Below are 26,089 nucleotides of genomic sequence, written 5' to 3'. Positions count from 1 at the left end.
GTTTAGTTTATCTATTTGACACAACTGCATTCAAAAGACAGTACAGATAGTACAAATACATTCATATCATCGAGATCTTAGCAGTCAACTGAAAAGAGATGTAGGTTCCTGATATGTTGCACTGTGACTGTGGCTTTAGAATGTTTGTAGCTGTGATCTGAGAACTGTCAGCCCTGTATTTATGATCGCTTCATTTCAAATAACTGCAGGTATTTCTGCAGAAAATCCACTTCAGGCGTGGATGAAGTAACTCTCTTGTGATATTATTATTGTTTCACACATTTTTACATTAGTTTTCCAATTCTTTGTCTAAAAAGTGTTTCTATTCTTTTTTAAACCTGTTAAAAAAGCCTAACTATAAATGTGTTGTTGTGCAATCAGTGAAATCAACTGCACTTGATATCTAGCACAGAACAGACAGGAGGATGGTGACAGTAAATGTTCAGGTTGCAGGAAACTAAATCAAGAGAATATGTTCACTAATTTAATAATGTTGTGGAGAAAAAAAATACAAGATTAAAAGTATTTGAATCAAAATCACTTTTATAATCCTCTCTAAACCTATATAAGTGGGATTTGGTGTAATCTAAATGTGAGCACAGATTGCATTCCAAATCGCACTGCCCTGTGCTTATTTTAGATATTGCATAACAATGTTTCATAACCAAAAAAAAAAAAAAAAAAAAATCAGAAAAAAGACAGGATATTCATTATATGATAAAAATCATTTCAGGTTCAAATCACTGAATTGAAATAATTTCAAACGCCTGAGTTCTTTACAGTAATACTATCCATGATAACCTGACACTTTGTTAAGTTAAAACTCTTTGTGCACTGAGCATGCTGTGCTTAGTCTACGTGAGAACATCAGATGTATCTGCAATCTGGTGGGGGGTTTTCTCATACAAAGAATATTGTTGTAGATGCTTGATAGACTAGAAAACTACACTTAAAATAAACAAAGAAGCCTGATTTGTATGAGAGCACTTCACGAATCCTGTGGTCTGAGGCAAGGCAATTAAGGTTTTTTAAATTCATCCTTTATGTCTCATTGCAAAGAAAAACAAAGACCACATATTGGGATGACAGAGGCTACACTACACATGAATACTGAACAATCACACTTTTGACAGAATTAAAGGATATGAAAGTTGCCAAATGCAAAAGGTGTCATTTAAAGACAGACTGGGAAATGATAGTCGCCACTTTTTTGCTTGTATTCATGAGAACAGCTACCTTGGAAGTAAAGTGTTTGTGTTCTAGCCCCCTTTAGTGTTTCTTCATACTTCTATAAGGACGAAGACACAAGAAAAGCAAGAAACAGAGAAGATGAACCTTTCAGGACCATGGTCAGCTCAAGCTCAGTTGAGACATTGAATCATCACGACTGAGATAAATGACTGCAATTTCTGTGGAAACAAACTGAAACATTAAAAAAAAGCCATCTTAAATAATTTTATGCTAGATGCACATTCAATTAATGATATAACTATGACACATATTCTGCTGTTAATATGTTAATATGATATAAGCTGCCAACATGTAAAATAAAAAATAACCATAACAATATAAGGTGCAACAATGTATAGATACATCTGAAGAAAAAAGTATAGTGTTCTTTTCGGGTGTTTTTTCTCTTTCGATTCGTTTCCTCTTTTAACGCGTGTTTTGATTGGCTCTCTCAGACCCTTGTAACCAATCAGCCTCCGCCTGCTATGGAGGAAGGAATAAATGCAAGATGGCTCCTCATATAAAAACAGTCTTCTGGGTCGTCCTCAACGTGCAACAAAATAACTCTTTAAATCTTATCAGGTTAAAATATTTATCTGCGAAGAGTTCTGAGGGGTGAACTGGGCTTTATGTTAATGGTACTTGGCGATATTTTGTGGGAGAAGACAGCAGAGAGACTACTGGGGCAACTTTGAAGACATGAATTGGTTGTGAACTCGCTCTCTTTGGTAGACAGAAGCACACTGTTGGGGCCTCGGCTAGCTAGCGGTAGCTGCTAGCTAGCTAGTGACTCTGTCTGCTGTTATCTGTAGCACTGGAAACAGCGTAGCAAGAAAAGTTCCAAGTTGTCGGGTGCCTGTTGGATGTAGGACGCTGAAGTGCCCACAATAACTGACCATGGCTGTATCGAGGTAAGATACGTCTGTTGTAGCTCTGTTTGTCTATCCCAGTTTTTTGAGCTATTAGCTAGCGTGCTTGCTAATACCTGCTAGCTTTTGATTAGGAAGAGAATGGCATGGCGACGCCTGACAAATGTTAGCAAGTGTAATGTTACAGTGTGAATTCGTCGCCTCTTGTGATCGCCCTCGAAGTGTTCCCGTAAGTTTGGGCTCGTGTTCACTTTCAGGTGCGACATTAAAATACATCCCGGTGCTCTGTAACACTCTGCTGATGCCCCGGCGTTAAGTACAGGTTAATTAACGTTGCTGTGGAGTTATGTCAGGAAAGCTGCTTTGCAAACAAGAGATGCCACCACTGGCTAGCTGCCTCTGCATATACAACCAGTTAATGTCAGTGTCCGGAACAATTGCACCTGTTAGTCAACCGTAAATTCATTCCAGATTTTTAACAGTCACCAGATTGTGAAATTTCAGTGTGTTGTTGATGCTGACAAAATTCTGTTTACGTGAATATCACTTCTTTTTTTTTTCCCTGTCATGATTAGAAGTCCACGTGGTGAATGTGAGAATACACTCAGGTGTAGTCCACCTATAGTTTGTTGGGGATTGTTGTTATGATGTCTCTCTGGTACTGAAGACTTCACGGCTCCTGTATAGCTGATGGAATCTAAGTCCAGCTTTCTGATCCAGCCCAGCAATTTATCCCTATAGATCAAGAAGATCCTTTATGAAACTTCTTAAGTGCTCCAATTCATGCCTTTGCATTGTAACAAAACACAGAGATGGCAGGGATAATTTTGATTTAAGTGTGTTTCAGGGGCTAGTTTAGTTTTCATAACAGCACACTAAACAGGGGTCACGTAGGAAAGTGCACACAGAGGGGGAAAAAAGGGGGGAACGTCATTCATACCTCCTCTGCCTTCATTACACAGAGTGAATCATGAAAATCACACACCTACATCTGAAAGATTTTAAAAAACACAAAAGAAAAGCCCACTGCATTCCAATGCAAATGCTGCATTGGAAAAGTTCTGAAAGTAAAAGACTCCAACAATGGCTGGCCACTTGTCTAATATTTAACCAGTTATGTTAATTTTAGAAAACCTGAACAGTCACACTTCTATGATAGCTTTTTCCAGTCCAAATTTTAAAACAGATTTTTAGAGACAATTGATTTCTTCCAAATATTCTTGTTGTAAACAGAATTTTAAAAATTCTTGTCGAGTCCACGTGGTGTGTGTATATTAGTGTGCGTTCATCTCTTGTCCAGATTAAGTGTTTGTAGAACCTGAAGGGATATCTGCACATCCCTAATCCACTTCACTTTATTAATAGACTGCTAATGACCTTGGTGAAAGACTGGAATCATTAGGCAGGTTACTTGGGTGCAAAGCCAAGAAAATAAAATAGTGACAGCTCCTCTTTTAATTAGTTTACATCTTTAATTATTTGCACTGTGGAGCATCAAAAGACATGTAAATTTTATTTATTTTAAATTAACTCCAATTATATTAATGGGTAACATTGAGAGCTTCATTCTTAGGAAAAAAAATGCTTTCAGTATCTCAAATCTTCATTACATTATCTTTGAACATTAAGTGACCCAACAGGTGAATGTTCTGCTGCCACTGTTAAACATTGTGTAATTTGCTGACTGGACAGTGGCTGTCAGGAAGGTCCACGCTGATGTTCTGCTGATTAATTTCAACCTTGATTTGCTTTCTTTTGTGTGTGTTTCTTGTAACCTGTCTTTAGACTTGATCGATTATTTATCCTGCTCGACACTGGAACCACACCAGTAACCAGGAAAGCAGCAGCCCAGCAGCTTGGAGAAGTGGTCAAACTCCACCCACATGAGCTTAATAACCTCTTATCAAAGGTGTGTATTTTCATATAATTGTGATTAGCTGTGAGGATTGTCACAGGCTATCGAGCAGAAAAAAAATATTTTTCTGTGTGTATTCATGTGTACACACCTTCATAGCTGTGAGGTATACATATATGACAAATATTTTGAGAATCTCTTGCAAAAAAACCCCCAAAACAATATTTTTAAGTTGTCTGCGGTAGTGCAATGCTTCTGGTGTCTTGACGCCATATTTGCTTTGCATGTTTGCCGTCCAAATAGAGTTAGTAATGCAGACTGCAACTGTTTTTGTGTAGTTGCTGGTGAACTTTTCCTCAGCTTCAAGTTGGGACTTAAAGAGAAAAAGAAAACCCAACAGTATCAGAATGTCGTTTGTTTTTGTAAACAACCCCATTGGCTATACCAGCCTGAGTATCCATGAGTGCTCTCACACTCAGATGTGTGGAATATTAATAATGTCTTAAAGCGTCTGTTTTTCCAACCAGATTAATGAGCTGAGCTTTGTTATTGTATAAAAAACAATCCTATAGTCTTGAGCTTTGTGAGATTGTATGGGGTTTAACTGGGGCGCTTTCCTCTTATCACAGTTCACAATCATGTATACATAATTGCTGCAATAATGAATGCTCACTTTAAAGATGGGCAAATTTTCAAATAACAATGTCAGAATATGTACAAATAATTGCTGTGAGTCACAAGATCAAACTCTATATGTTTTTGTTTTTGTCAGCAGCTGTCTTAAACTATGGCTATCTTGGGTACACCTCTTTGGCTGTATCTGTTAAAACTTTCTGTCTTTGGGGGGTCAGCCACTTGTACAAAGAGTCAATGCAATCTCTTTTCTGTCATTTATAAGGTCTTGACCTATCTAAGGAGTCCCAATTGGGACACCCGTATAGCAGCAGGCCAAGCTGTAGAGGCCATTGTGAAGAATATTCCTGAATGGAAACCGGCTCCAAAACCTAAAGAAGGTGAGCGTTTGTGCTTTTTCATTAAAATATTTAAGTGATGAGTTGGAGGTATGTGCATCACAATAATCATTTGTTTTTGTGAAGTGATCTATTCTTTTGGTCAAACATGCTTATGAAAAAATTCAGACCACATAGGTTTGACTTAGGTTTCATATCAGTTCATAAAGTGACTGTTTTGTGTGAAAACTTAACACATGATGCCATCTGTTTGTTGTGGACTGGAAAGTAGGTGTCCATGCCCCAAATTGATGCCTTTTCGTCTGTTTAGTTTCACACTAATTAATAGTTTTGTAAAACAACGAAATGTTGCATCATTGTCTTTTTGTTTTTGTGAGTTATAACCTCCTCTGATGTGTTATAAGCTCTGTGCTAATTTACCTACAATTTGAATATTGCACCTTCCCTTTCATTTTCACTTGGCTACACCATTTGAAATGACAATTTAATATTATGAAACTTTGTGTTTGTTCCATAAAGAGTCTTGTGAAGACCTGTCTCCAGAAGAAACATCTTGCGACCGGTTGAGTTTCTACCACTTTGACATCTCTCGCCTGCTGAAACACGGGGCGTCTCTGCTGGGATCTGCTGGGGCCGAGTTTGAGCTGCAGGATGACAAAACTGGTTTGTAGTGACTCTTCAAATATTATTTCAGCTGCACTGATATCTATGCTGTTACACCCTCTCCCATGCACACACGTCTGAACCTGCACGGCCTCTTGTCTGATCGTATGTGTCGTTTACCAAAGTGGAAGATTTTAAATCTGTATTTTCCCGCTTGTTTTTTTCCATTGAGGAAAGACATTATCTAAGAAGTTTTTGATTTAAAACAAAGACCATTGTAACAGGTTGAAATGTGTTCTGACAAATGCCAGTCAAGCCTGACCAGTAAGACTGCTTTGTTATAAATTTGAATACAGTTTGAAAGGAGAAAGTTGTTCGTTGTTATCTTTTGGTGGTCATTTGAATTTGAAGTTCCTGTGTATGTCGTAACGCACGTAATGTCGTTTCCCTTTGGCCTGATTTGACTTCTCATTCATGGTCCCATTTTACTGTTAGTTTACTAAATTTAGCAAGTTCAGTATGACATTCAAGACCATTCATAGTGCTGTCCATTGTTTATTTAATGTCCCCCGTCGTAAATCTTTTGTTTGTTTGTTTTCTTGTCGCCTACCTGCACTTTGAGCCAAAGTTTCTAAAGTTTCCAGCCAACTTCCTGTCATTTGTTCTCAGGTGAGATGGACCCCAAAGAACGTCTTGCATGCCAGAGAAAGCTTCTTCAGAAGAAGTTGGGTCTAGATATGGGTGCCGCTATTGGTATGAACACAGAGGAGCTGTTCAACGACGAGGACCTGGACTATACCTGTCAACCCAATGCCCTCAGAGCACACGGAAGCAAAGCCACAGCTGGATCCAGCTCCGGAAACCACTTGGTGAGTCTCACTCGGACCTCTCGAGTCACCATATGTTAGCACACATTTTGTCTCTTTGACTTTAATGAATTGTCAAAGGGAAGTCATAAACATACCTCTCAGTGTAACCAGAAATTTTTAGGCTTAAAAGATTCTATTGCAGTTTATAACTACACCTATTGGACTGCAGTATTAAAAACTTGTCTGTGCCAGATTTGTTTTGGTTTTTTTGTTTTGGTTTTTTTGTAACTGGGTCATGTGGTTGGATTTTCATGTCGTGGGCCCTTTTTGTGAAGTTCTGCACACTTCCCGTGAGTATGCACGGCATAGCAATAGAGTAGATTCATCATCTTTTTTTATTTCTGCCTCATCAATATTTGTGGCAGCTTCCAGTTGTTGAAACTGTCACTATGGTTCTTCATTTGCTGGCACACTTGTTTGCAGAAAGTCAAGCACAGGATGAGGAAATAAAAATGGTTTGTGCGTGAAAAGGCAGTGGGAATGCTGTCAGCTTAGAGTTGCTGTTTATTATAATTGGAAAGTTTTCTTGAAACAGTATCCCGACTTTGAGATTCACTAGAAGAGGAATTTCTTAATTAACACCACTCTTTTGTTTTTTTTAGACCATTCAGGCAGCTGAATTGATCGACTCAGAGTTCCGACCAGGCATGAGCAGTCGTCAGAAAAATAAGGCTAAGAGGATGGCCAAATTAGTGGCAAAGCAAAGATCCAGAGACGTGGATCCTAATGAAAAGAGGTAGAACTATCTGTATATATTCTGGATTCTAATCAAAATTGTATGTTTTGAAGAGTGCATGTGTTGTATTTTACATGTTTGGGGTTTTTTGTCAGCGTACTTACAGTTTTTTAAGATTCGAGAGTCATCATATCCTGTGACTCTCATTTGTCTTTAAACTTTAGTAACGACAGTTTTGAAGGTGAACCTGAGGAGAAACGAAGAAAAACCACCAACGTAGTCACTGAGCAACCAGCAACAGAGCATAAGATCCTAGTCGACAACGTTCCAGATAACTCCAGTCTGTTCGAGGAGGTAAGCAATCAGAAACAACTCGGTGAAGCTGGTATCGATAACAATGTCAGATAGCTGATGCGTTATTGTTTTCTCCTTAGACAAACGAGTGGCCTCTGGAGAGCTTCTGTGAGGAGCTTTGCAATGACCTCTTCAATCCCTCGTGGGAGGTAAAAACACAATACTTATTTTCACTTGATAATGTAAGTTGAATGAGAGTGGGTAGAGTGGGCTCAAAGAATAACCACGTGTGTGTTGTTATTTTATTTATTTTTGTTTTTTCAGGTTCGTCATGGTGCAGGCACTGGTCTTAGAGAAATCCTCAAGTCCCATGGTGCTGAGGGAGGGAAGGTGGTGGGAAGCACTGCAGAACAGGTAGGTCTCAACCACATCTTCAGGCTTTTTTGACAGCTGAGTGAGAATCAGACATGACCCAGACTGTACTGATATTTTGATGCAGATGTTACGGCAGCATCAGGAATGGATAGAAGACGTGGTCATCCGGCTGCTGTGTGTCTTTGCTTTGGACCGCTTTGGCGATTTTGTATCTGACGAGGTAGGTTTGTTTGTTTATCCACAAATATTTTTTGAACATATTTGTCCTAGAGTTTTTCCACTTCTTTGTACATTCCCTTACGTCCCTTACTGAAAGGTTCAGCAATCTCCATTCCAGGAATTTGCAGGCTGTGTAGGGACGATGCTAAAGGTTACTGTTTTTTTTTTTTTTTTTTTTTTGGTTGGTTGGTTTTTAAGTGTGACACATTTATATAATAAACATTTTTTTTGATTGGGTGCTACATTTCTTTACAAAATTCTTTCCAAAATCACTGTTTTCAAAGAAATTAAAGTAAATTCTCAGTAAATTATTAATTTAGCATAAACTAGGACTTCACAGATGCAGGGAATTGACCCTGGGAGGTCTGACTGTGACAGTGTGTTACCATGTTTAGCCTGTAGGAAGAAGTCAAACTTTTTGCTTATGTTTGGACTTATGTTAGTCAGATGTGTGTCACTCAGCTCAATGTGTGTCTTTGGCTGTGATTTAACTCTTTCTATCACAATCTTGCCCTCTTCCTTTTGACAGGTAGTGGCTCCTGTTAGGGAGACATGTGCTCAGACACTGGGTGTGGCCCTTCGCCACATGAATGTATCTGGTGTTTCGAGGACTGTAGATGTCCTGCTGAAGCTGCTGAAAGAGGACCAGTGGGAGGTGCGCCATGGAGGCCTGCTGGGGATCAAGTATACCTTGGCTGTTCGTCAGGTACACCCTCTCTATCACTGTGCATATGATGAGCTTTTAAAAAGAATAGCAAGATTTGACATTGTATTTAAATTGGGTAGTGTGTGGCCATTAATGTGAATTGTGGGGAACGGGAGGTTTTATACTTGGACAAAAAGCTTTTTTTCAGACTGAAAGCATATGTTCTAGTGTTATCTCACTTTCTGATGCCGTATACACACATGCTGATTTTCATCTTCTCTTTTGTGTCAAAGGACTTGATTGCTGTTTTACTTCCCCGTGTGCTCCCTGCAATCACAGACGGCCTACAGGACTTGGATGACGATGTCAGGGCCGTGGCAGCTGCAGCCCTCATCCCTGTGGTCAGGGGCTTGGTGCAGCTACTGCCCAATAAGGTGTGAAACAAAACCAGAGTTTCAATTTCAGTTTTCAGTTCAGTTTGAACTCTGTGGTGAAATGTGCATTCTGTTAGTAGTTAAACTTCCTGCTGTCCTTGTTGCTTATTTTAGTCTGAAAACTCTAAAACTTCTGTCTCTCAGGTACCCTTCATAGTGAACACACTATGGGATGCACTTTTAGACCTGGATGATCTCACTGCTTCCACCAATAGTATTATGACTTTGCTGTCCTCGCTGCTAACCTATCCACAGGTTCGACAATGCAGGTCAGTTTCAAGCTTATGCAAAAAAAAGAGACTAATAAAGTAATATATCAAAAAATACTGTTGATTTATTGAATAATAGGAGACTCACAATACCAGAAACTGGTTCCAGCGATTCCCTATTTCAAACCTTGACCCCAAACCATACACAGCTTTTGCAGGGTGTCTTCATAAGAGCATTAAGTACTGTCATAGAATTTTGTCAGTGACCTGACATTAACATATTAGTAACTTAGGGTGAAAGCCAACTCACAACAGTGTTGCACACCACAATTTTGTGTTAAACGCTTTTCAAATGACCTCATTTTCCATAAAAGGGCACAAACAGACAATACACTCCACAGAACCACAAGCACAAAATTAGATGAGCGCCGACTCTTTAGCTGTGGCATACATTCATGCACTTTTTACTAATGTCCTCGCATTGCCATCCTGTCTGTAATTTTGCCCCCTTTTTATCCCAGCATGCAGCAGTCACTAACTGTTCTGGTTCCTCGGGTATGGCCGTTCTTGAGACACACAATATCATCAGTAAGGCGAGCAGCACTGGAAACGCTTTACACACTACTGTCTAAAGCTGACCAGGTAAAGATCTAACAGTAATAATCGGATAGTACATCTACATGTATTTACAAAAATAGGAGCAAAATATTTCCTGAATCATTACATCCATTGTTCTTTAAATCTTATTTTGTTTGTTTGTTTTTTAGCTCTTTATCCAGCTTTAAACTGAATTGTATCCCTAATAATAAGGTGGCGTTTTTGTGGTTTTGCTGTTTCAGAGCTGTGCAGCGTGGATAAATCCCATCCTACAAGATATGCTGCGGCATATCTTCCAGTCTTGCATACTGGAGAGCAATGAGGAAATCCTTGAACTGATCCTTAAGGTTTGTTACATGACTCGCCTAACTACTTTGGGTTAAATGACAAACTCTGTCCAACTTTGGTTATAAAACACAGATGGAGCGATACAGACGATGCTGTACTGTCAATTTTTAATCTAAATGTTTATGGGGTCTTTTTTTATGCTTGGATAGCACGTATGGGAGACTTTTGATTTTTTGCATTGTTAATCTGCATCTTTTATGTGCAGGTGTGGATGGAGCTGCTGTCTCAGGCCCCCCAACAGTATGTGGTAGCAGCCAGCTGTCCATGGATGGGTGCCTGGCTCTGTCTCATGATGCAAGCTTCCCACATTCCAATAGACCTGAACATGCTGCTGGAAGTAAAAGCCCGCTCCAAGGTTGTATACTTTATCTTTATACACATAAGAACTTTTATTTTCAGCATATCTTTTGTTTTAGAAGTTGGAAGGAACAATTTTACAGTGACGGGAATTAATATGATACATTTAAACAAAAGGTCAGCATGACATAATTTGGAATGGTTCAGTGTTTCCACTTCTATTTTTATCAATAGGTTCATGCAAATAATGCAGATTCCCTATCACACAAGTCAGTGCACCTTGCTGTGGTTGCTAGGTTACAGACTGGCAGACAATAAGAGTCTTACAGCCATGTTCTGCATTTTTGAGCCAGTGGAGCTTAAACCTTAACCGTCTGAAGGAGGAAATAAGAGACAGAGGATGCACTGGCACACAGAAGCGTGCACCCACCCACCAAGTGGCTTAAATGCCGGTTTAACGAGGTGTGGTGGAACTGAGGAACAATAAAAAGAACTTGGGACGGACAGGTTTGCTTTGCATGTAATGAATTAATAGTGTTAAAAGAAGGAAAGCAGACAAATGTCTACAGAAGGTGTCTTTCCACTCTTATATTAAAACCAGGTCAAACATGTAGATTTGGCATCTTCTGAAATGAAACAAACTTTAACTAATATTGTGTTGTTCAAACAGGATAAATGTGGCACAAAGGGACGTCAAGCGAGCAGTCAAGTGAAGGAAACTGTTCAGGAATATATAGCGGGTGCAGAGACGGTGACAGATGACTCAGTGACGAGGGACTATGTAGTAGTCCGTGCTCGACTTATGGCTGCCAAGTAAGTTTTCATAGTTATATTGGGAAGAAAAGTCTTTAACTTAACTATCTTTAACTCTCAAGAATAACTGGAATTGCTGACTAAGTGATCAAGGTTGCGTTTGCACTGACTGCTCTCTTTGTACCTCTGTAATCCAGATTGCTGGGGGCTTTGTGTCGGTGTATTTGTGACCCTCAGCTCAATGCTGCATCCCAGGAGATCAGACCAGCAGAATCTTTGGCTCAGCTATTGCTCTTCCATCTCAACTCCAAGTCTGCCCTGCAGCGTATCGCAGTGGCATTGGTGCTTTGTGACTGGGCTGCACTGCAGAAGGTAAAATTCAGCTGTTGAGAATTTTTGTTAAATAACTTCAGATTTATAGATTTGGCAGCAAAGCAGAATCGGGCTTTCAGACGCTGAAAGGATTTCTCTCGTATCTTTTCAGGATTGTCAGTTGGTGTCGTCCACCGTGCTGCCTCGTCTTCTGGCCATTCTGTCTGAGCAGCTGTACTATGATGAGATCGCCATCCCCTTCACACGCATGCAGAATGAGTGCAAGCAGCTGATTGCACTGCTTGCTGATGCCAACATAGACCTCAAGGACCGCCTCAATTGTAACGTTTTCACCATTGATCAAGCCAATGAGCTGGTAAGTCAGTACACACACATGTGCACTGATACACTTTTGACTCATGATGATCAGATTGGTGAAGCAGAGTGATCTTTATTGGGATTTTACAGCATGTTTGTCATGTAGGTATGGTGTCTCAACAAAACCATGAATGATTTTTGATCAAAAACTGTAACAATTCTTGGCTTCGAAGGTTAATGGATATTGCACTCTGTAACACATGAGACCATTTTCAGTCACACCCTTTATCCCCCTCCTGCGTGTTCCCTAGGTAACCACCATCTTTACAGAGTCAACAGCAGGTTTGAATGTGAAGTCCAAACAGTGGCCAGCCCTAGACAGCAAACGACAGCAGGCTCAAGCGACTGTGATGGAGACCAGCACAGAATGGCAGCAGCTGCATCTGCGCGTGCACATGATCGCAGCCTGTGCCGTGATTAACCTGCAGGTGCTCCCCGACAAACTGAACCCACTGGTCAGGCCTCTGATGGAGGCCATCAAGAGGGAGGAGAACACCCTGATCCAAGGTTATGCTGCCTCTTTTATAGCCAAGTTGCTTCAACAGTGTGCCGGACGCTCGCCATGCCCCAACCCTAAGATCATCAAAAACCTCTGTGCCTCAGCCTGCGTGGACTCTGCAACCACGCCCTCATCTGCTTGCCCCGTACCTCCAACACAGGAAAATGCCAAAGGTGAGACCTTTTGAAGCTTGGCTCTATTTTCAGTCTGTCAGCTACAAAGATTATTTTAAATTTGGGGTTTCAGTGATGTTTCAAAAGGTTTGACTCATGAATATAAAAATCACGTGTTAACACTGATGGTTTTCTTAATTGTGATGCTTTCAGGGGGTGGCTTGGAGAAAGACGGCATGCATCACATGGTCAATAAATCTCGAGGTATCATCACTCTGTATCGCCACCAAAGAGCTGCATTTGCCATCACCAGTAAGAGGGGTCCAGCTCCTAAAGCCCCAAAAAACCCAACCACAGAGCTTCCTCCTGGCAGCACCATCAGCTCAGAGAATGATGAGGTACAGAAGAACTAAAGTACATTTTCCACACATTGAGCGTAAAACCAACAACGCCATGTTGTCTTTACTGTTCTTGGTCTTTTTTTCTATCATTTCATTTCAGAGCAGGAAGCCATTTCTTATTCAGAGACGAGGTGCAGAGTTCGCCCTAACAACTATTGCACGGCACTTTGGTGCAGACCTCACAAAGTCTCTGCCATACCTTTGGGAGAATACGGTGGGACCACTGACGTCAGTGGCAACAGAAAATCAGTGCATTGGTATGTTGATTATGTTGATCAGATTTTGATCTTGGATAGACACTGCTGAAAATCTCTTCACCTTGATTTTCACCAATACAGACCTGTAACTGTCACTTAGGAACATAAACTGTGCTATTTTAAATTTATTGTAGATATCTTAGAAACTAAAAGCTGTATAGACTCTCACGAGTCAGTGATCAGTGGGATGAAAGACCTCCTTTCACCGAGCCGATTCTCTATATCCTCCATGTTTTCAGATCGTTAAGACGTACAGAGTTGTTACTCTCAATCATTGTTTCATGTGTTGTAGATAGGCAGGCCCAGCTGGAAAGGGGTGACGCTGCAGCTCAGGAATTGGTCAACTCTCTACAAGTACTGGAAGTCATGGCAGGAGCTATGGCTGCCGAACTCAAGCCTTTGGTAAGCTTGATGCACTTTGACTGATTTACTTTGATCATTTTTTTTAAATCATTATCATGGATGTGGATTCAGTGACATCTTATGGAGATTGTTGGACTTTTTTTTTCCTGTAGTTATTGGAACACCTACCCCATTTGTTCACCTGCCTGCAGCACCCATACACAGCAGTACGTCACATGGCAGCACGCTGTGTTGGTGTGCTTAGTAAGATAGCCACACTGGAGACCATGAACAGTTTCCTTGAGTGTGTATTACCCTGGTTAGCTGCTATTGATGACTGCACCAAACAAGAAGGCGCCATCGAGGCTTTAGCCTGTATCCTTCAGTGACATTACCTTTTTTTCTTTTTTTTTCTTTCTTTTTTTTTTTCACCTTTCTGATATAAGAGCACTTCAGAACTGATTTATTTGTGCCTTTATTTAGTGTATTCCTGTGCTGTATGTTACTGTCCTTGACCAAGACTTCTGCAGGTGTCATGGAGCAGCTGGATGTGGACATCGTGCCCTACATTGTGCTGCTGGTAGTACCAGTGCTGGGCCGTATGAGCGACCCCAGTGACAGCATTCGTTTCATGGCCACACAGTGCTTTGCTACACTCATCCGCCTGCTGCCACTAGAGGTACGAGCACCCAGACAGCAGGCTAAAGTGCAGTTTGAGTCATTATTTTATATTTACATCAGGGATGTCAAACTCCCTAAACTCCAAGGGATGTGACCTACATACAGGGTATAGAAGTTTAAGTACAAACGTGATCCCTGGGGTGGCTGTATATTAGAAAAAGAAGTACAATTGCATCATTACATCTCAGGATTTCTGCTGAGAAATAGTACTTTAGTAAATCTGTCGCCATGAATCCTGATCAGTAAGAAAGCTGTAAAACTTGTGAAAGTCCAGAATTTATACCTACCTTTACATTTTCCACAGCTGTACAGTGGACAGGATTGGAGTCTTTGCTGAGCCAATTTTGGCCCCCTAGCCTTATGTTTGACACCTGTGGTTTGGACTCTGAGTAATGTATTTTCCTCCTTTCTACCAGGCGGGTATACCAGACCCTCCTGCCATGTCTGCTGAACTGATCCGGCAGAAAGCTAGAGAACGTCACTTCCTGGAGCAGCTGCTAGATGGCAGAAAGTTGGAGAACTACAAAATCCCGGTGCCCATTAAAGCAGAGCTCCGGAAGTACCAGCAGGTTTGTGTCATGTTTAAAGATGCCCACACTGTGGATATTTTGACACACAAACAACTTCTGGAACATTTTAGTGCTTGAGCTGTCTCATCACCTCCAGTGTGATCGTATTTCTGCCACATTAAAGAATGAGGTTCCCTTAAATGCGTCAGGCTGGCAACGTAGACAGAGATGCTGACAACAAATGGTTTACAGTAAATTTTAAAGCAGTCAAATGGAGGTTAAGTAAATGTGCTGGCTCTTCTCTGAAATGGCTTCTAGCAGCTCTGCTGAGAACAGCAATCCATCTCTGTAATACAGCAGTGCAGACATCCTGTTTGAAATGCTGCTGAAATCGCTGCCACATCCTCAGCATCACTACTGTAACTGACTCAAAGGCACTGAAACTGATGGGTGTCATTGAAGAGATTGTTTTGATGACTTTTGTCTAATTATTAGTATGATCACCCAGTAAAACATTGATATTCAGTGTTGTGGTATTTGAGCGTGGGTGTGTTTAATCTTGCAGGATGGAGTGAACTGGTTAGCGTTCCTGAACAAATACAAGCTGCATGGGATCCTGTGTGACGACATGGGTCTCGGCAAGACGCTGCAGTCCATCTGCATTCTGGCAGGCGATCACTACCTCAGGTACTCACAGCACTGTTACAGAGATGGAGTACGTGCACAAATATATTCTGTTTAAACAGTGATATGCTGCTCTATGCAGTCATTGTCAGAGGCTTGATAAGTGTGAGTTGTTTTACGCCCATTTTTAATGTGATTTAAATGCAGACAAAACACGAGTAACCTCCACGAGAATAATTTTTATAGGTATTATTCGTCCACATGCCTTATTGTCCAATAGAAGAGCGACTAGGTTTTGACAGCTTGAACACCAGCGGTGGTCTGTCCAGGCTCGGTGCACTTCTTAAATCTGCCTTTGATCTTTGACCTTTAAAACTCTGATCCAGTTTCATGTTTGAAGCGCTGTGTTAGAAATTGTGACTCAGCCGTGTGTGTGTGTGTGTTCATGTGTGTTCGTGTGTGTGTTCTTCAGGGCACAGGAATATGCCAAGACTAAAGCAGCAGACTGCAGCCCCCTGCCCTCTCTGGTGGTGTGTCCTCCCACGCTGACTGGCCACTGGGTGGATGAAGTGGGCAAGTTCTGCGCCAAAGAGTACCTCAACCCGCTGCACTACACTGGGCCTCCTACAGAGCGGATGCGGTAAGGATTAGTCAGAGTTTACTGCAGGAGAATGATTCATGCTCTCATTTTTTTGTAAAATTGAATAAGTGAGGAAGAACACTTTGTATGTGGGTAGAGATAAATGCATTTATTTGAAGCTAACTAAACCTGTACTACTTTTCAGGCTGCAACACCAAGTGAAAAAACACAATCTTGTAGTAGCCTCTTACGATGTTGTCCGAAATGACATAGATTTTTTTAGGTGAGTGCTATTCCAAATGTCTTTTTTTCTCCCTGTTTGTTTTTGTGTTTTGTGTTCTGCATTTTAAAATTATTTTATTTCTTTTTGCTTTTCTAGAAATATAAAATTTAATTACTGTATCCTCGATGAGGGTCATGTGATCAAGAATGGGAAAACCAAACTGTCGAAAGCCATAAAACAATTGGCTGCCAACTTCCGAGTCATTTTGTCAGGAACGCCCATTCAGGTGAGGCTTCCTTTTTGATCTGAAAAAGAAATGGAGATTTCCATTCTTTCCATGTTTTCTGCACCTCAGAGCATTAACATTATTCCACTCTAACTTCAGAATAATGTCTTGGAGCTCTGGTCGTTGTTCGACTTCCTAATGCCGGGCTTCCTCGGAACAGAAAGGCAGTTTGCTGCACGCTATGGTAAACCAATCCTAGCCAGCCGAGACGCCAAAAGCTCATCGAGGGAGCAGGAGGCAGGTATGTGAACCCCCTAGTTTTTGTTTGTTTGTTTTTTCAGACAGAATATTAGATTTTCTCTCATTCTGTCTGGTTACTCGTACTGAATATGGCCTACCATTAATGTTGCCTTCTCCATGTAGGAGTCCTGGCAATGGAGGCCCTACATCGACAGGTACTACCCTTCCTTCTGAGGAGGATGAAGGAGGATGTCCTCCAGGATCTTCCTCCTAAAATAATTCAGGACTATTACTGCAACCTGAGCCCTCTACAGGTATTGACCCATAATGACCTTGGAGACATTCCACATTAGTATGATGAACAGTAGTTGGAACGTGTGCTTGCAAAGTCTTGGTTGGAATTCATGGTGGTAAAACTTGTTAGTGGCACAGTTTTATTGATTTGGCTTCGTCACTGCCTGCAGGTTCAGCTGTATGAAGACTTTGCAAAGTCTAGAGCCAAGGCCAGTGTGGATGACAGCATCTCTGTAGCTTCTACAGAGGAGGAGGAAAAGCCCAAGCTGAAGGCCACAGGCCATGTCTTCCAGGTATGTGTGGTTTGATAAATGTGGTCTTTGCGGTTCATATGTGAAGAAAGTTTGTCCTGACCATAATGTGTAGCTTTGAATTGTTCCTTTCTGGTAAATGGAAAAGCAAATGTTTCTTAAACATTCATGCAGCAGAATATGGTGCCCGCATACCCCCCACATATTTTCCACACCATGGCAGAATATAAGACAGACAAAACAGTGGCCTGCTCATGAAAACTGTAGGCTTATAATCTCTCGGTTGCCTTTTATTCTTAAATCTGACATTTGGAGATTTGACTCGTCAGTGAGGAAATTCGTGCTTGTCAGTGTCACACAGTTTCCTCATTTGTCCTCCTGATGACTGACATCTTAAAATCTGTATCAATTTTTTTGATTATTTACATCTTATAAAACCTTATATGAGTTTTTAACCGTCTTTCCTTTGCTGATGGTTTCCCCGTGTTAATAGTTGGGTTCATGTCTTGATTCTTTAAGGCGCTGCAGTACCTGCGGAAGCTGTGTAACCACCCCAGCTTGGTCTTGACCCCTCAGCATCCAGAGTACAAACGCATCACTGAGCAGCTTGCAGGACAGAACTCAAGCTTGCGAGACATTCAGCACGCACCAAAACTATCTGCTCTCAAACAGGTGAGATATCACTCTTCAGGTCATCTTTGTCATGTCCTCTGTGGACCAAATGTTTGATCCTGATAACTTTTTGGATTTTACACAAAGATATGTAGGAAGAGATTCTGTAGGGATGTTTGTTGTATTCAGTCATTCAACCATTTGATTCACTTGTATCTGATTTCAAAGATGTTCCATGTCTTCAGTCATTCTAACACGTTTCTGCTCTCAGCTGCTGTTGGACTGTGGACTCGGTGGTGGTGGAGGATCAGAGGGGGGCACTGAGGCAGTGGTGGCCCAGCATCGTGTGCTAATCTTCTGTCAGCTGAAGAGTATGCTGGATATTGTTGAACATGACCTGCTGAAACCCAGACTGCCCACCGTCACATACCTGAGGCTGGATGGCAGCGTGCAGGCCGGCCAACGCCACTCTATAGTTTCCAGGTTAGCAGACTGATCTGTACAGTTGCTCACTGTCAAACACAGAAGTCTGCTCAATGAGTGTTTGCTAAATGAATGCGAGACTAGGATTTCTTCTTTCTGTGCCTCAGGTTTAACAATGACCCATCAATAGATGTGCTGTTGCTGACCACCCATGTTGGTGGTCTGGGTTTGAACCTGACTGGTGCAGATACTGTGGTGTTTGTGGAGCATGACTGGAACCCAATGAGGGACCTGCAGGCTATGGACCGTGCCCATAGGATAGGACAGGTACTGTTGTTGAATACACTTGCTCAGCAGAATATCAGTGTGTGTAGACAGATTTAGGCAGTCCAGGTTGTTTTGATAACTCTTAAACTTCCTCTGACACTGAAATTGCACAATCAAATCCCGCGCGAAGAAGTGACTGTTTTTGGTTTCACATTGGATCACTCTTGGATTGTATCAAGAGGCTGATGCTGTCTAAAGCTAGTGATGCAAAGAGAAGCAGTTGAAATTAGATTGGCATGAAAGCTTTTAATACATTCCATTTTCTTTTGCAGAAACGGGTGGTGAACGTGTACAGGCTGATCACACGAGGCACGCTGGAGGAGAAGATCATGGGACTGCAGAAGTTCAAGATGAGCATTGCTAACACTGTTATAAGCCAAGAGAACGCCAGCCTGCAGAGCATGGGCACAGACCAGCTCCTCAACCTCTTCACACTCGACAAGGTGAGAGCTCAAAGTAGAGAGCAGCTCCGTCCTCTAGTGTTTGTACTATTGTTACTGATTTCTAATAACAGTCAAATTTCTATATATTCTCCACTAACACATGCACGCATCTTTCCCCTGTGTTTGGCTGAACTCCCTTGTCTGTAAATGCGTTTCAGGAGGATAAAGGTGAGAAGGCTGAGAAGGGTGAGCAGTCATCGTCAACCTCAGGAAAGACTTCCATGAAGTCAGTGCTGGACAGCTTGGGAGAGCTGTGGGACCAGCAGCAGTACGATTCAGAGTACAACCTGGACAGCTTCATGCACTCTCTGCAGTAGCACTGTGTGCAAGTCCACCCAGCCTCCATCAGGCGTCTCGCCCTCTGGCCGAGCAGGACCCGGCCAGAGCGCGAGGAGACCCCTACTGCTGCAGCCACATGCCTAACACCGCCACCTTAAATAGAGTAACTTTAAGGAGTCCCTGAAGGATAATACTCTCAGTACATTTCTCACTGCGATTACTTACCCACAGCCAAAGACCTGAATCTTTATCGTTCTACAGTCGATAGGTATGCAGCAACATCACTCAAACTTTGTCTCACGAGGTAAGCTACCCAGGTCCTTTACAAACCTGAGAGAATAAAACCATGTGATGATGTAACAACTGTGAAAGACGTCGTCTACAGTAGCGGAATGTTTTTCCACTCTCTCAAGTGCACAGTGTTTCATAAGTAAAGTTATCATTTATAGTTACAGTAGCAGGCGCTACTTTTACAGCCTGCTACCCTCTGTTCATATGACATTGCCAGAGTAAACAGTGTTAACTGCTTCAGATGTTACTACCTAGATGCACCTTCCTCATGTGCGCCCCTCTTCTACTACCGCCGCCACCTCTCACAAAGTCTTAAAGCACCGCTATACCCACCTCTCTGCCTGATAGATACAAACATGAGAAAAGGAAACTGGGAGAGAGTGACAAGAATCCACAGGATGCCCATCACACTACTGGCTTTTTATAGCACAACGCTGAGCTCAGGAGCTGTTTGTGCTAAGTCAAGACGACTCCCGTTCTCCAGACGATGCCTTGGAAGAGTCTGTTCACAAAAAATGTGGTCATCAGGAGGCCCTGTTTGAGAAACTCTATTCTGTGTCCACCTTCTCCATATGTACTGTAAAGAGAATGACCCGGGAACGCACTGCGCTTCAAAGCAGCTTTACAGAGATGGAACTGAGGAGGCCAAGCTGTGGCTGGTACCTGAAACTTGTCACAAGTATTTTAAAAAAATGAATAGACTTGTACATAATTGTCTAATTGCTGCTTTTTGTTTATGATCTTGGGATTGTAATAAATTCTACAAACCTTTGAATTACATACGTATTTGTCTTTGGACGTCAATGGCCAGTAGATGGTGTGGTTGTACATCCAGGGAAAATAAAAACTAGAAGTGAATACATGTAACACATTTCCACATTGGTCTAATTTGAACCTAAGTAAATGCAAAATTCAGGGAAAATATACCACTACACAGGAAAACACGGTTCAAATGGACCGGTGGGGAAATTTAATTTGTCAGATGCTATTTTGTAACTTTCTAAAGACCTCTTGTACAAAAAGTGCTCAGAAAAGTGGGAATTTTATCCGAGGAAGGAGGCTGTGAAAAATGCTATGTTTTGTTTCTTTTAAGCTAAAGTTACAATGTGTCTTTCATTCTCACAACTCGACCTTTACATTTTCCACAGTGTAATTTGTAAGTGGCCCAAGAGCACAGATCTTTAAATGTTACTGCGAGGGCCAAAGAGCATAATGGAAGTTAGTACTTAGAGTAGCAGCATTAGAGCTCCATGTTTTTGAGTCATACTACAAATAACCAAGACAACTGAGGTCCAAGTCAACAATCTTCAAAGCCTCACAGAGAAGGAACCAGTGCTCGAGTCGGCTAATAAAAACATTAAGACTAAAAGTCATTAAAAGAGGGAGGGATTTTTTTTGTGGGGGAAAGGAGCATATTTCTTCATGTGGCAAGATCACAAGATGGTGAGACCTCCAGTGCTCGTCTACCCAGAGAGCAGCAGCTGAAAAGACATTCTAGCATCACATGGGCTTGTGGGCCATTCATATACATATGGTTCAAGCAGCCCTTCCAGCTAAAACAAAGTTACAGTTTTAGTTCCTTTTCAGACCGGGAGACTGAGTGCTTATCGGAGATCTCCAGAGAACCAGCTGGAATGAGAAATGGTGGCAGGGCCTATTTCAGGTACTGCTGACAATCCAGACAGGAGTCAAAGTTGAAGCTGTGCCACTCGGGTCCCTGTCAGCCATTGCAAGAGGATTACAGAACTACAGTAATAACCCAAAGGGTTAAAAAAAATTCCACACTGACGATGAGGAAGACAACAAGGGTGTACAATGTGCTCTCCCCTTTCAACCTACAGCTGTGCTGGAACGAAAGAGTGAGGGGTGAAAGAGCGCCCTCCCAACAAGAGCGTTACCCATGAGGAATTAGCAAAGGAACGCAGACGACACCTGATTAAATGGTGCGGATGGTGCGGTTTGAGAGGTTCAGTAATTTTTTTAGCTGTGGTGGGTATTGGTGTGACTTTTCGCATCATTTTTACACAGGATAAAAATCTACTTGTGTTTCACCTTATTAAACCTCAGTGTACTGTTGTTATTTAGCTGTAACAAACTAATTATAAACTGTGTTTATAATGATAAACACAAAGATTGTACCCACACACTGGCTATAAAGGAGCTCTTATTATTTTGCCTGTTTGTCATTGCTGGTATGAACCCTGTTCCTGCTGGATTGATCCCTTTCAATAAATCTTAACTTTCTTTCAATACAGTATATCTCAGAAAATCAGTTTGCTTTTGATGCTCAATTAATTTTTCCACAACAGGAAACAGTTTGTGTTCTACACTTGATTCACAAAACTCAGAGAGATGGGACAAAAGGTAGAGCAGGCCACCTGCTAATTAGATGGTTGGTGGTTCAGTCCCTGTCTGCTCCAGTGTGCATGCCAAAGATCCTTGAGCAAGATACTAACCCCAAGTTGCTCTTCGATGGATGGATCCATGTGTGACTATGAATGTCTGTGAATGTTAGATAGAAAGCACTTACATAGGAAAAGCATAGAAAAAAGGGCATGGGTGAATGAGGCAAGTTGTATAAAAAACACTTTGAGTGCTCAGTTTTAGTCCATTTACCTTTAACACACCCTTGTCGTGATTCCTGGGTCATTGACCCAGTATTTTGAGTTCTGAGGGTCCATGATTTACCTTGGGTTTGTGAAGTTATTTATGTTCTAACTCTACAGTGTTTCACCTTTGAGTATAAAATTTTCCAGCACATCTGAGTTTTGTTTTTCATGTGTCTGGTTCTGTCTGTTGGTTTATATAAGTTCCCTTTTGTAATGTTATCTAGTCTTTAGGTTTCTGTTATCATACCTCCCCGTGTCCCACGTCCCTTCTTGTGTAGACAGTTGTGTCTCTGTGTTTGTTTCTTCTTCTGTTTGTGTTTTAAGGTTGCATCTCTGTAGTGTGCACTTCCAGTCTGATTTTGTCAGTGCCTTGTTTTTAGTTACATTTCTGTAATTTGCTGTGTATGTATTTTCGTGTACTTCTTAGTTTGGTTATAGTTCTTGTCTTGTTATGTTAGTGCCCCGCCTTGCCTCTGTCTCCCTCTCTTTCTCTGAACTGACAGAAATGTGAAATGATCTGATACTTACCCTTCTTGATTCCTCCTCTTCTTTAGCGCTAGCTAGAGTCACGTACAGTGACCACAACTTACACCTGCACTCTGGCCACTCTACTTTGTATAACTGCTATAAATTTGTAAGAAGTAAGAAGGCACAAGTCAAGCCATTTGCTGCCACCTGTAGGTTAGTTTTGCACATTTACACTTCACTCAGTCACCTGTTAAACATCACATGAAGCTGTCACAAGTTAAACTGACTGTAAAGCAAATTGATGACTGAAGTTTATTTACTTTTCATCTTTTAAAAGTTCAATATGAGCCAAACAAACACAGTGAACGCTCGAGCACATATTCATTATGAATGCTTCATTGTTCTAGATTATTATTGTGTTAATCTGAATAACCTTCCAATAATTCTTAATATAACGTCTCGAGCTGACCTTTATGGTAAGAATCCACTTTATTTTCTTTCAATGCATTTTGTAATGTAATATTTTTGCCAATGTATGGAAATGTCATGATGTCAAGACTTCTGACTTCAAACGTTTGAGCTGTTTTTAATGATAGTGCATGGTTGTTGATGGTTATTGATTACAGCAGATCATATAGGAGTATCAGGACAGTGAAGAGACTGTTAAAAAGATATGAGCGAAGGTGGAGTCTGTCATCCTTGAAATGCTCCTACGATAGGCAGCTGGCAGGATTGAATGACGCCTCTTTGGTGAAGTACACATATAGGCTGTAAGCAACCACGAGCCACTGTGTGACAAATTAATAATGTAGATTTGGTAAACACATAGGCGCCACTAATATGAGAAAATGAGCATGCAATAAAGTGAACTTGTTAGGGTTAGAGTTTGCTATCAGTCTTGGAACTGTTCAACTCAGTTTTGTTTGCAGACAGAGCTAAAATGTTGAGACTTTGCTTAAAACTGATGACAAAATTCTGATCAGATACAACTACATACAATATACAATATACACCACTGCTCAAGTGTTTGGGTCAGGTTGAGCGGTCCTTGTTTTTAATTTTAAAAAAAGATCACATTTGATTTACTGTAAATTCACCATAGTTTTTTTTGGTTGTTTTGTTCCTACTTTCTCTTTTCCTCACCCCAGTGTGTCCCCAACAATGTGGCATATGGCTGACCCTCACTGGGTCTGGTTTATTCTGCTAAGAGGGAGTTTGTCCACCCCACTGTGGCCACATGCTTGCTCATTATTTGATTGTTGGTGTTCTTTTATGTGTATACTTTGTGTATGGACTATACTTTTGTAAACATTTTAAAAAAGATAATTGGATGCATTATTGTTTATTTATGCGAGTCCTGAAACACATACATGCATATATAATAATAAAAAACTCCAGTAGTAGTTATATTAGCCTACTGAGAGCCTACACCCAATATGGACATTTTAAACCTTTCTTAACCTGATACTTCATTCTGCCCACCAAAAGGTTGTTATTTGTTAAACAAGGACGGCTTTAAGCTGTAAAATAAAGTTATTGTATTCATATGATACAAACGATATCATCTATATGTTCATCTGATTGTTGGGGTTTGTCAAGAAAGGTGGGATTGAAAGAGACTGGAATTCCCCCAGATTACCTCTCATTACATCGGCGAGAGGGTTAAAGGGCGTAACATCCAGCCTTTCACAAGTAATTTTAAAAGTAATACAAAAGCGCTAAACAGAGCTTTTGCTGATACTAAATCATCTTTATTTTTAATAAAAGGTATAGTAAAATGTATAAGTCAAATTATATTATTAAAATAATTAATTATGTTGTACACAAACATAATTGAAATGTGATTTTGATGATAGTTAATCATGTTTAATTGCTCAATACTGATACAAATTCAGGTTTTTCTGACTGTAATCCACTTTCATGTCTGTACAGTAGGCAGACCTCAAACAACCATCTTTTTTTAAGCTAAAGTTAACTTATCGTAACTGTAAGGAGGAAGATTAGGGCCAGTGAAGGAAATAAAGAACATTTACATAATTCAGATATTCAGATTTTTCTCATAATTGTGATTCTTTGAAATCTCAGAATTCTGAGAATTTTGTGAGAATTTTTAATATTGAGTCTTAGAATTTAGAATTTTTAAAGAAAAAAGTGAGAATTCTGACTTTTCTTAGAATTCTGGATTTTGAGAATTATGTTTTGTTTGTTTTTTAGATCTCCAACATGGTAACAGCTCGTCACTGTTGGAGGACTACTTCCTGCACACACCTGCAGGAACTCAATACCTCAGGCCAAGAAAGCAGTTCATGAAAGTACTCGTAGCACTGTAATGTTTAATTTCTGCCATTTATTGTGTCGATAAAATGTAATCTCGATGTTGGTGAGCTTTAGACATGCAGCCTCTGCTAGCTCTGGACAACATAAGGGTTGCCATTTCTGAGCTTCCAGTCTTTTTTTAAGCTAAAGTTAACTCATCGTAACTGTAAGGAAGATTAGGGCCAGTGAAGGAAATAAAGAACATTTATACAATTCAGAGTTTTCTCATAATTGTGATTCTTTGAAATCTCAGAATTCTGAGAATTTAGTGAGAATGTTTAATATGAAGTCTGAGAATTCAGAATTGTTAAAGGAAAAAAAAAAGGGGGAATTCTGACTGTTCTTAGAATTCTGGATTTTGAGAATTATGTTTTGTTTGTTTGTTTTTTAGATCTCATGATTCTAACATTTTAATCTGAATTCTTAGGGAAAAAAGACTAATCAGAATTCAAAATTCTGAAAAATCATTTTCTAAAATCTCAAAATTCTTACTTTTTCCTCTTTGTATTCTGGAAGAAAAATCCAAAAGCAACTTTTTGATTTTCCCTACATAATGACTACAGCTTAAAGCAAACTGGCCCCCAAAAAACCTGTCACCTCAGACCACTAAAGCTCACCAAGCTACAATACTATCTCCTTAACAAATCTGTAAAGAACAAAATCGAACGAGATGCAGTTTTACAAATTCATTTCTGCAGCTATGTGCAAACGCTTGGTTAAGCTAACAGCCTCCATATTTATTGATGAGTACAGCAGGAGAGACAGGAGTCAGTTTTTCTCAAATAAAATGTTCAAACGTCAAACCGTTCTTTCTTTGAAGGCAGGAAAAAGGGTGAAAGTACAGATATAAATGGAGCAGCCACATTAGGCCCATGCCTGCTATAAATGATTAATATTGTACAGATCACACATGCTCCTTCCATTTTCTATATGTATCATACAGTGCAGCTACATTTACATTCATACTTAAATACAGTCACACTGGTGTGCTCTGTGGGGACTGAACCAAGTACAGCATGTGCCACTGGTGTATTTTTAGAAGGATCGGCTGAGTAGAATAAAATATGTGAGCTAATGAGTAGCAATAGCAGTAAATGATCAGTGGTGTCATCCATCTTCCACAATTACATCACAACATACTACATG

The 26,089-nt window shown here is 40.6% G+C and overlaps 1 protein-coding gene across 1 annotated transcript; it reads left to right on the top strand.

The window, feature by feature from the left end:
• The first annotated feature begins 1,735 nt into the window (after positions 1 to 1,735).
• On the top strand, positions 1,736 to 20,330 carry btaf1 (BTAF1 RNA polymerase II, B-TFIID transcription factor-associated). The gene is made up of 38 exons (XM_003457990.5): positions 1,736 to 2,141; positions 3,885 to 4,008; positions 4,853 to 4,967; positions 5,445 to 5,588; positions 6,198 to 6,397; positions 7,000 to 7,133; positions 7,298 to 7,427; positions 7,508 to 7,576; positions 7,692 to 7,781; positions 7,867 to 7,962; positions 8,491 to 8,667; positions 8,901 to 9,041; positions 9,186 to 9,310; positions 9,772 to 9,892; positions 10,090 to 10,194; positions 10,401 to 10,550; positions 11,163 to 11,305; positions 11,443 to 11,617; positions 11,730 to 11,933; positions 12,187 to 12,607; positions 12,761 to 12,945; positions 13,049 to 13,205; positions 13,498 to 13,607; positions 13,721 to 13,922; positions 14,078 to 14,226; positions 14,645 to 14,797; positions 15,303 to 15,424; positions 15,834 to 16,001; positions 16,147 to 16,224; positions 16,321 to 16,450; positions 16,550 to 16,691; positions 16,814 to 16,944; positions 17,095 to 17,217; positions 17,695 to 17,847; positions 18,059 to 18,270; positions 18,378 to 18,537; positions 18,810 to 18,980; positions 19,139 to 20,330. The coding sequence occupies exons 1-38, from the start codon at positions 2,128 to 2,130 to the stop codon at positions 19,295 to 19,297; spliced, it is 5,583 nt and encodes a 1,860-aa protein (XP_003458038.1). The 5' UTR covers positions 1,736 to 2,127; the 3' UTR covers positions 19,298 to 20,330.
• Positions 20,331 to 26,089: the final 5,759 nt, after the last annotated feature.

Source organism: Oreochromis niloticus, linkage group LG13 (assembly GCF_001858045.2).
Source record: "Oreochromis niloticus isolate F11D_XX linkage group LG13, O_niloticus_UMD_NMBU, whole genome shotgun sequence".
Taxonomy (NCBI): Eukaryota; Metazoa; Chordata; class Actinopteri; order Cichliformes; family Cichlidae; genus Oreochromis; species Oreochromis niloticus.
The sequence above is the reverse complement of the archived record's forward strand: the minus strand, read 5'-3'. Positions and strand labels throughout refer to the sequence as shown.

Coding starts and splice junctions, on each gene's coding strand:
- btaf1 (XM_003457990.5), top strand. Junction 9,311..9,771: donor CCACAGGTTCGACAATGCAG/GTCAGTTTCAAG, acceptor TTTTTATCCCAG/CATGCAGCAGTCACTAACTG. Junction 16,945..17,094: donor GCAACCTGAGCCCTCTACAG/GTATTGACCCAT, acceptor CACTGCCTGCAG/GTTCAGCTGTATGAAGACTT.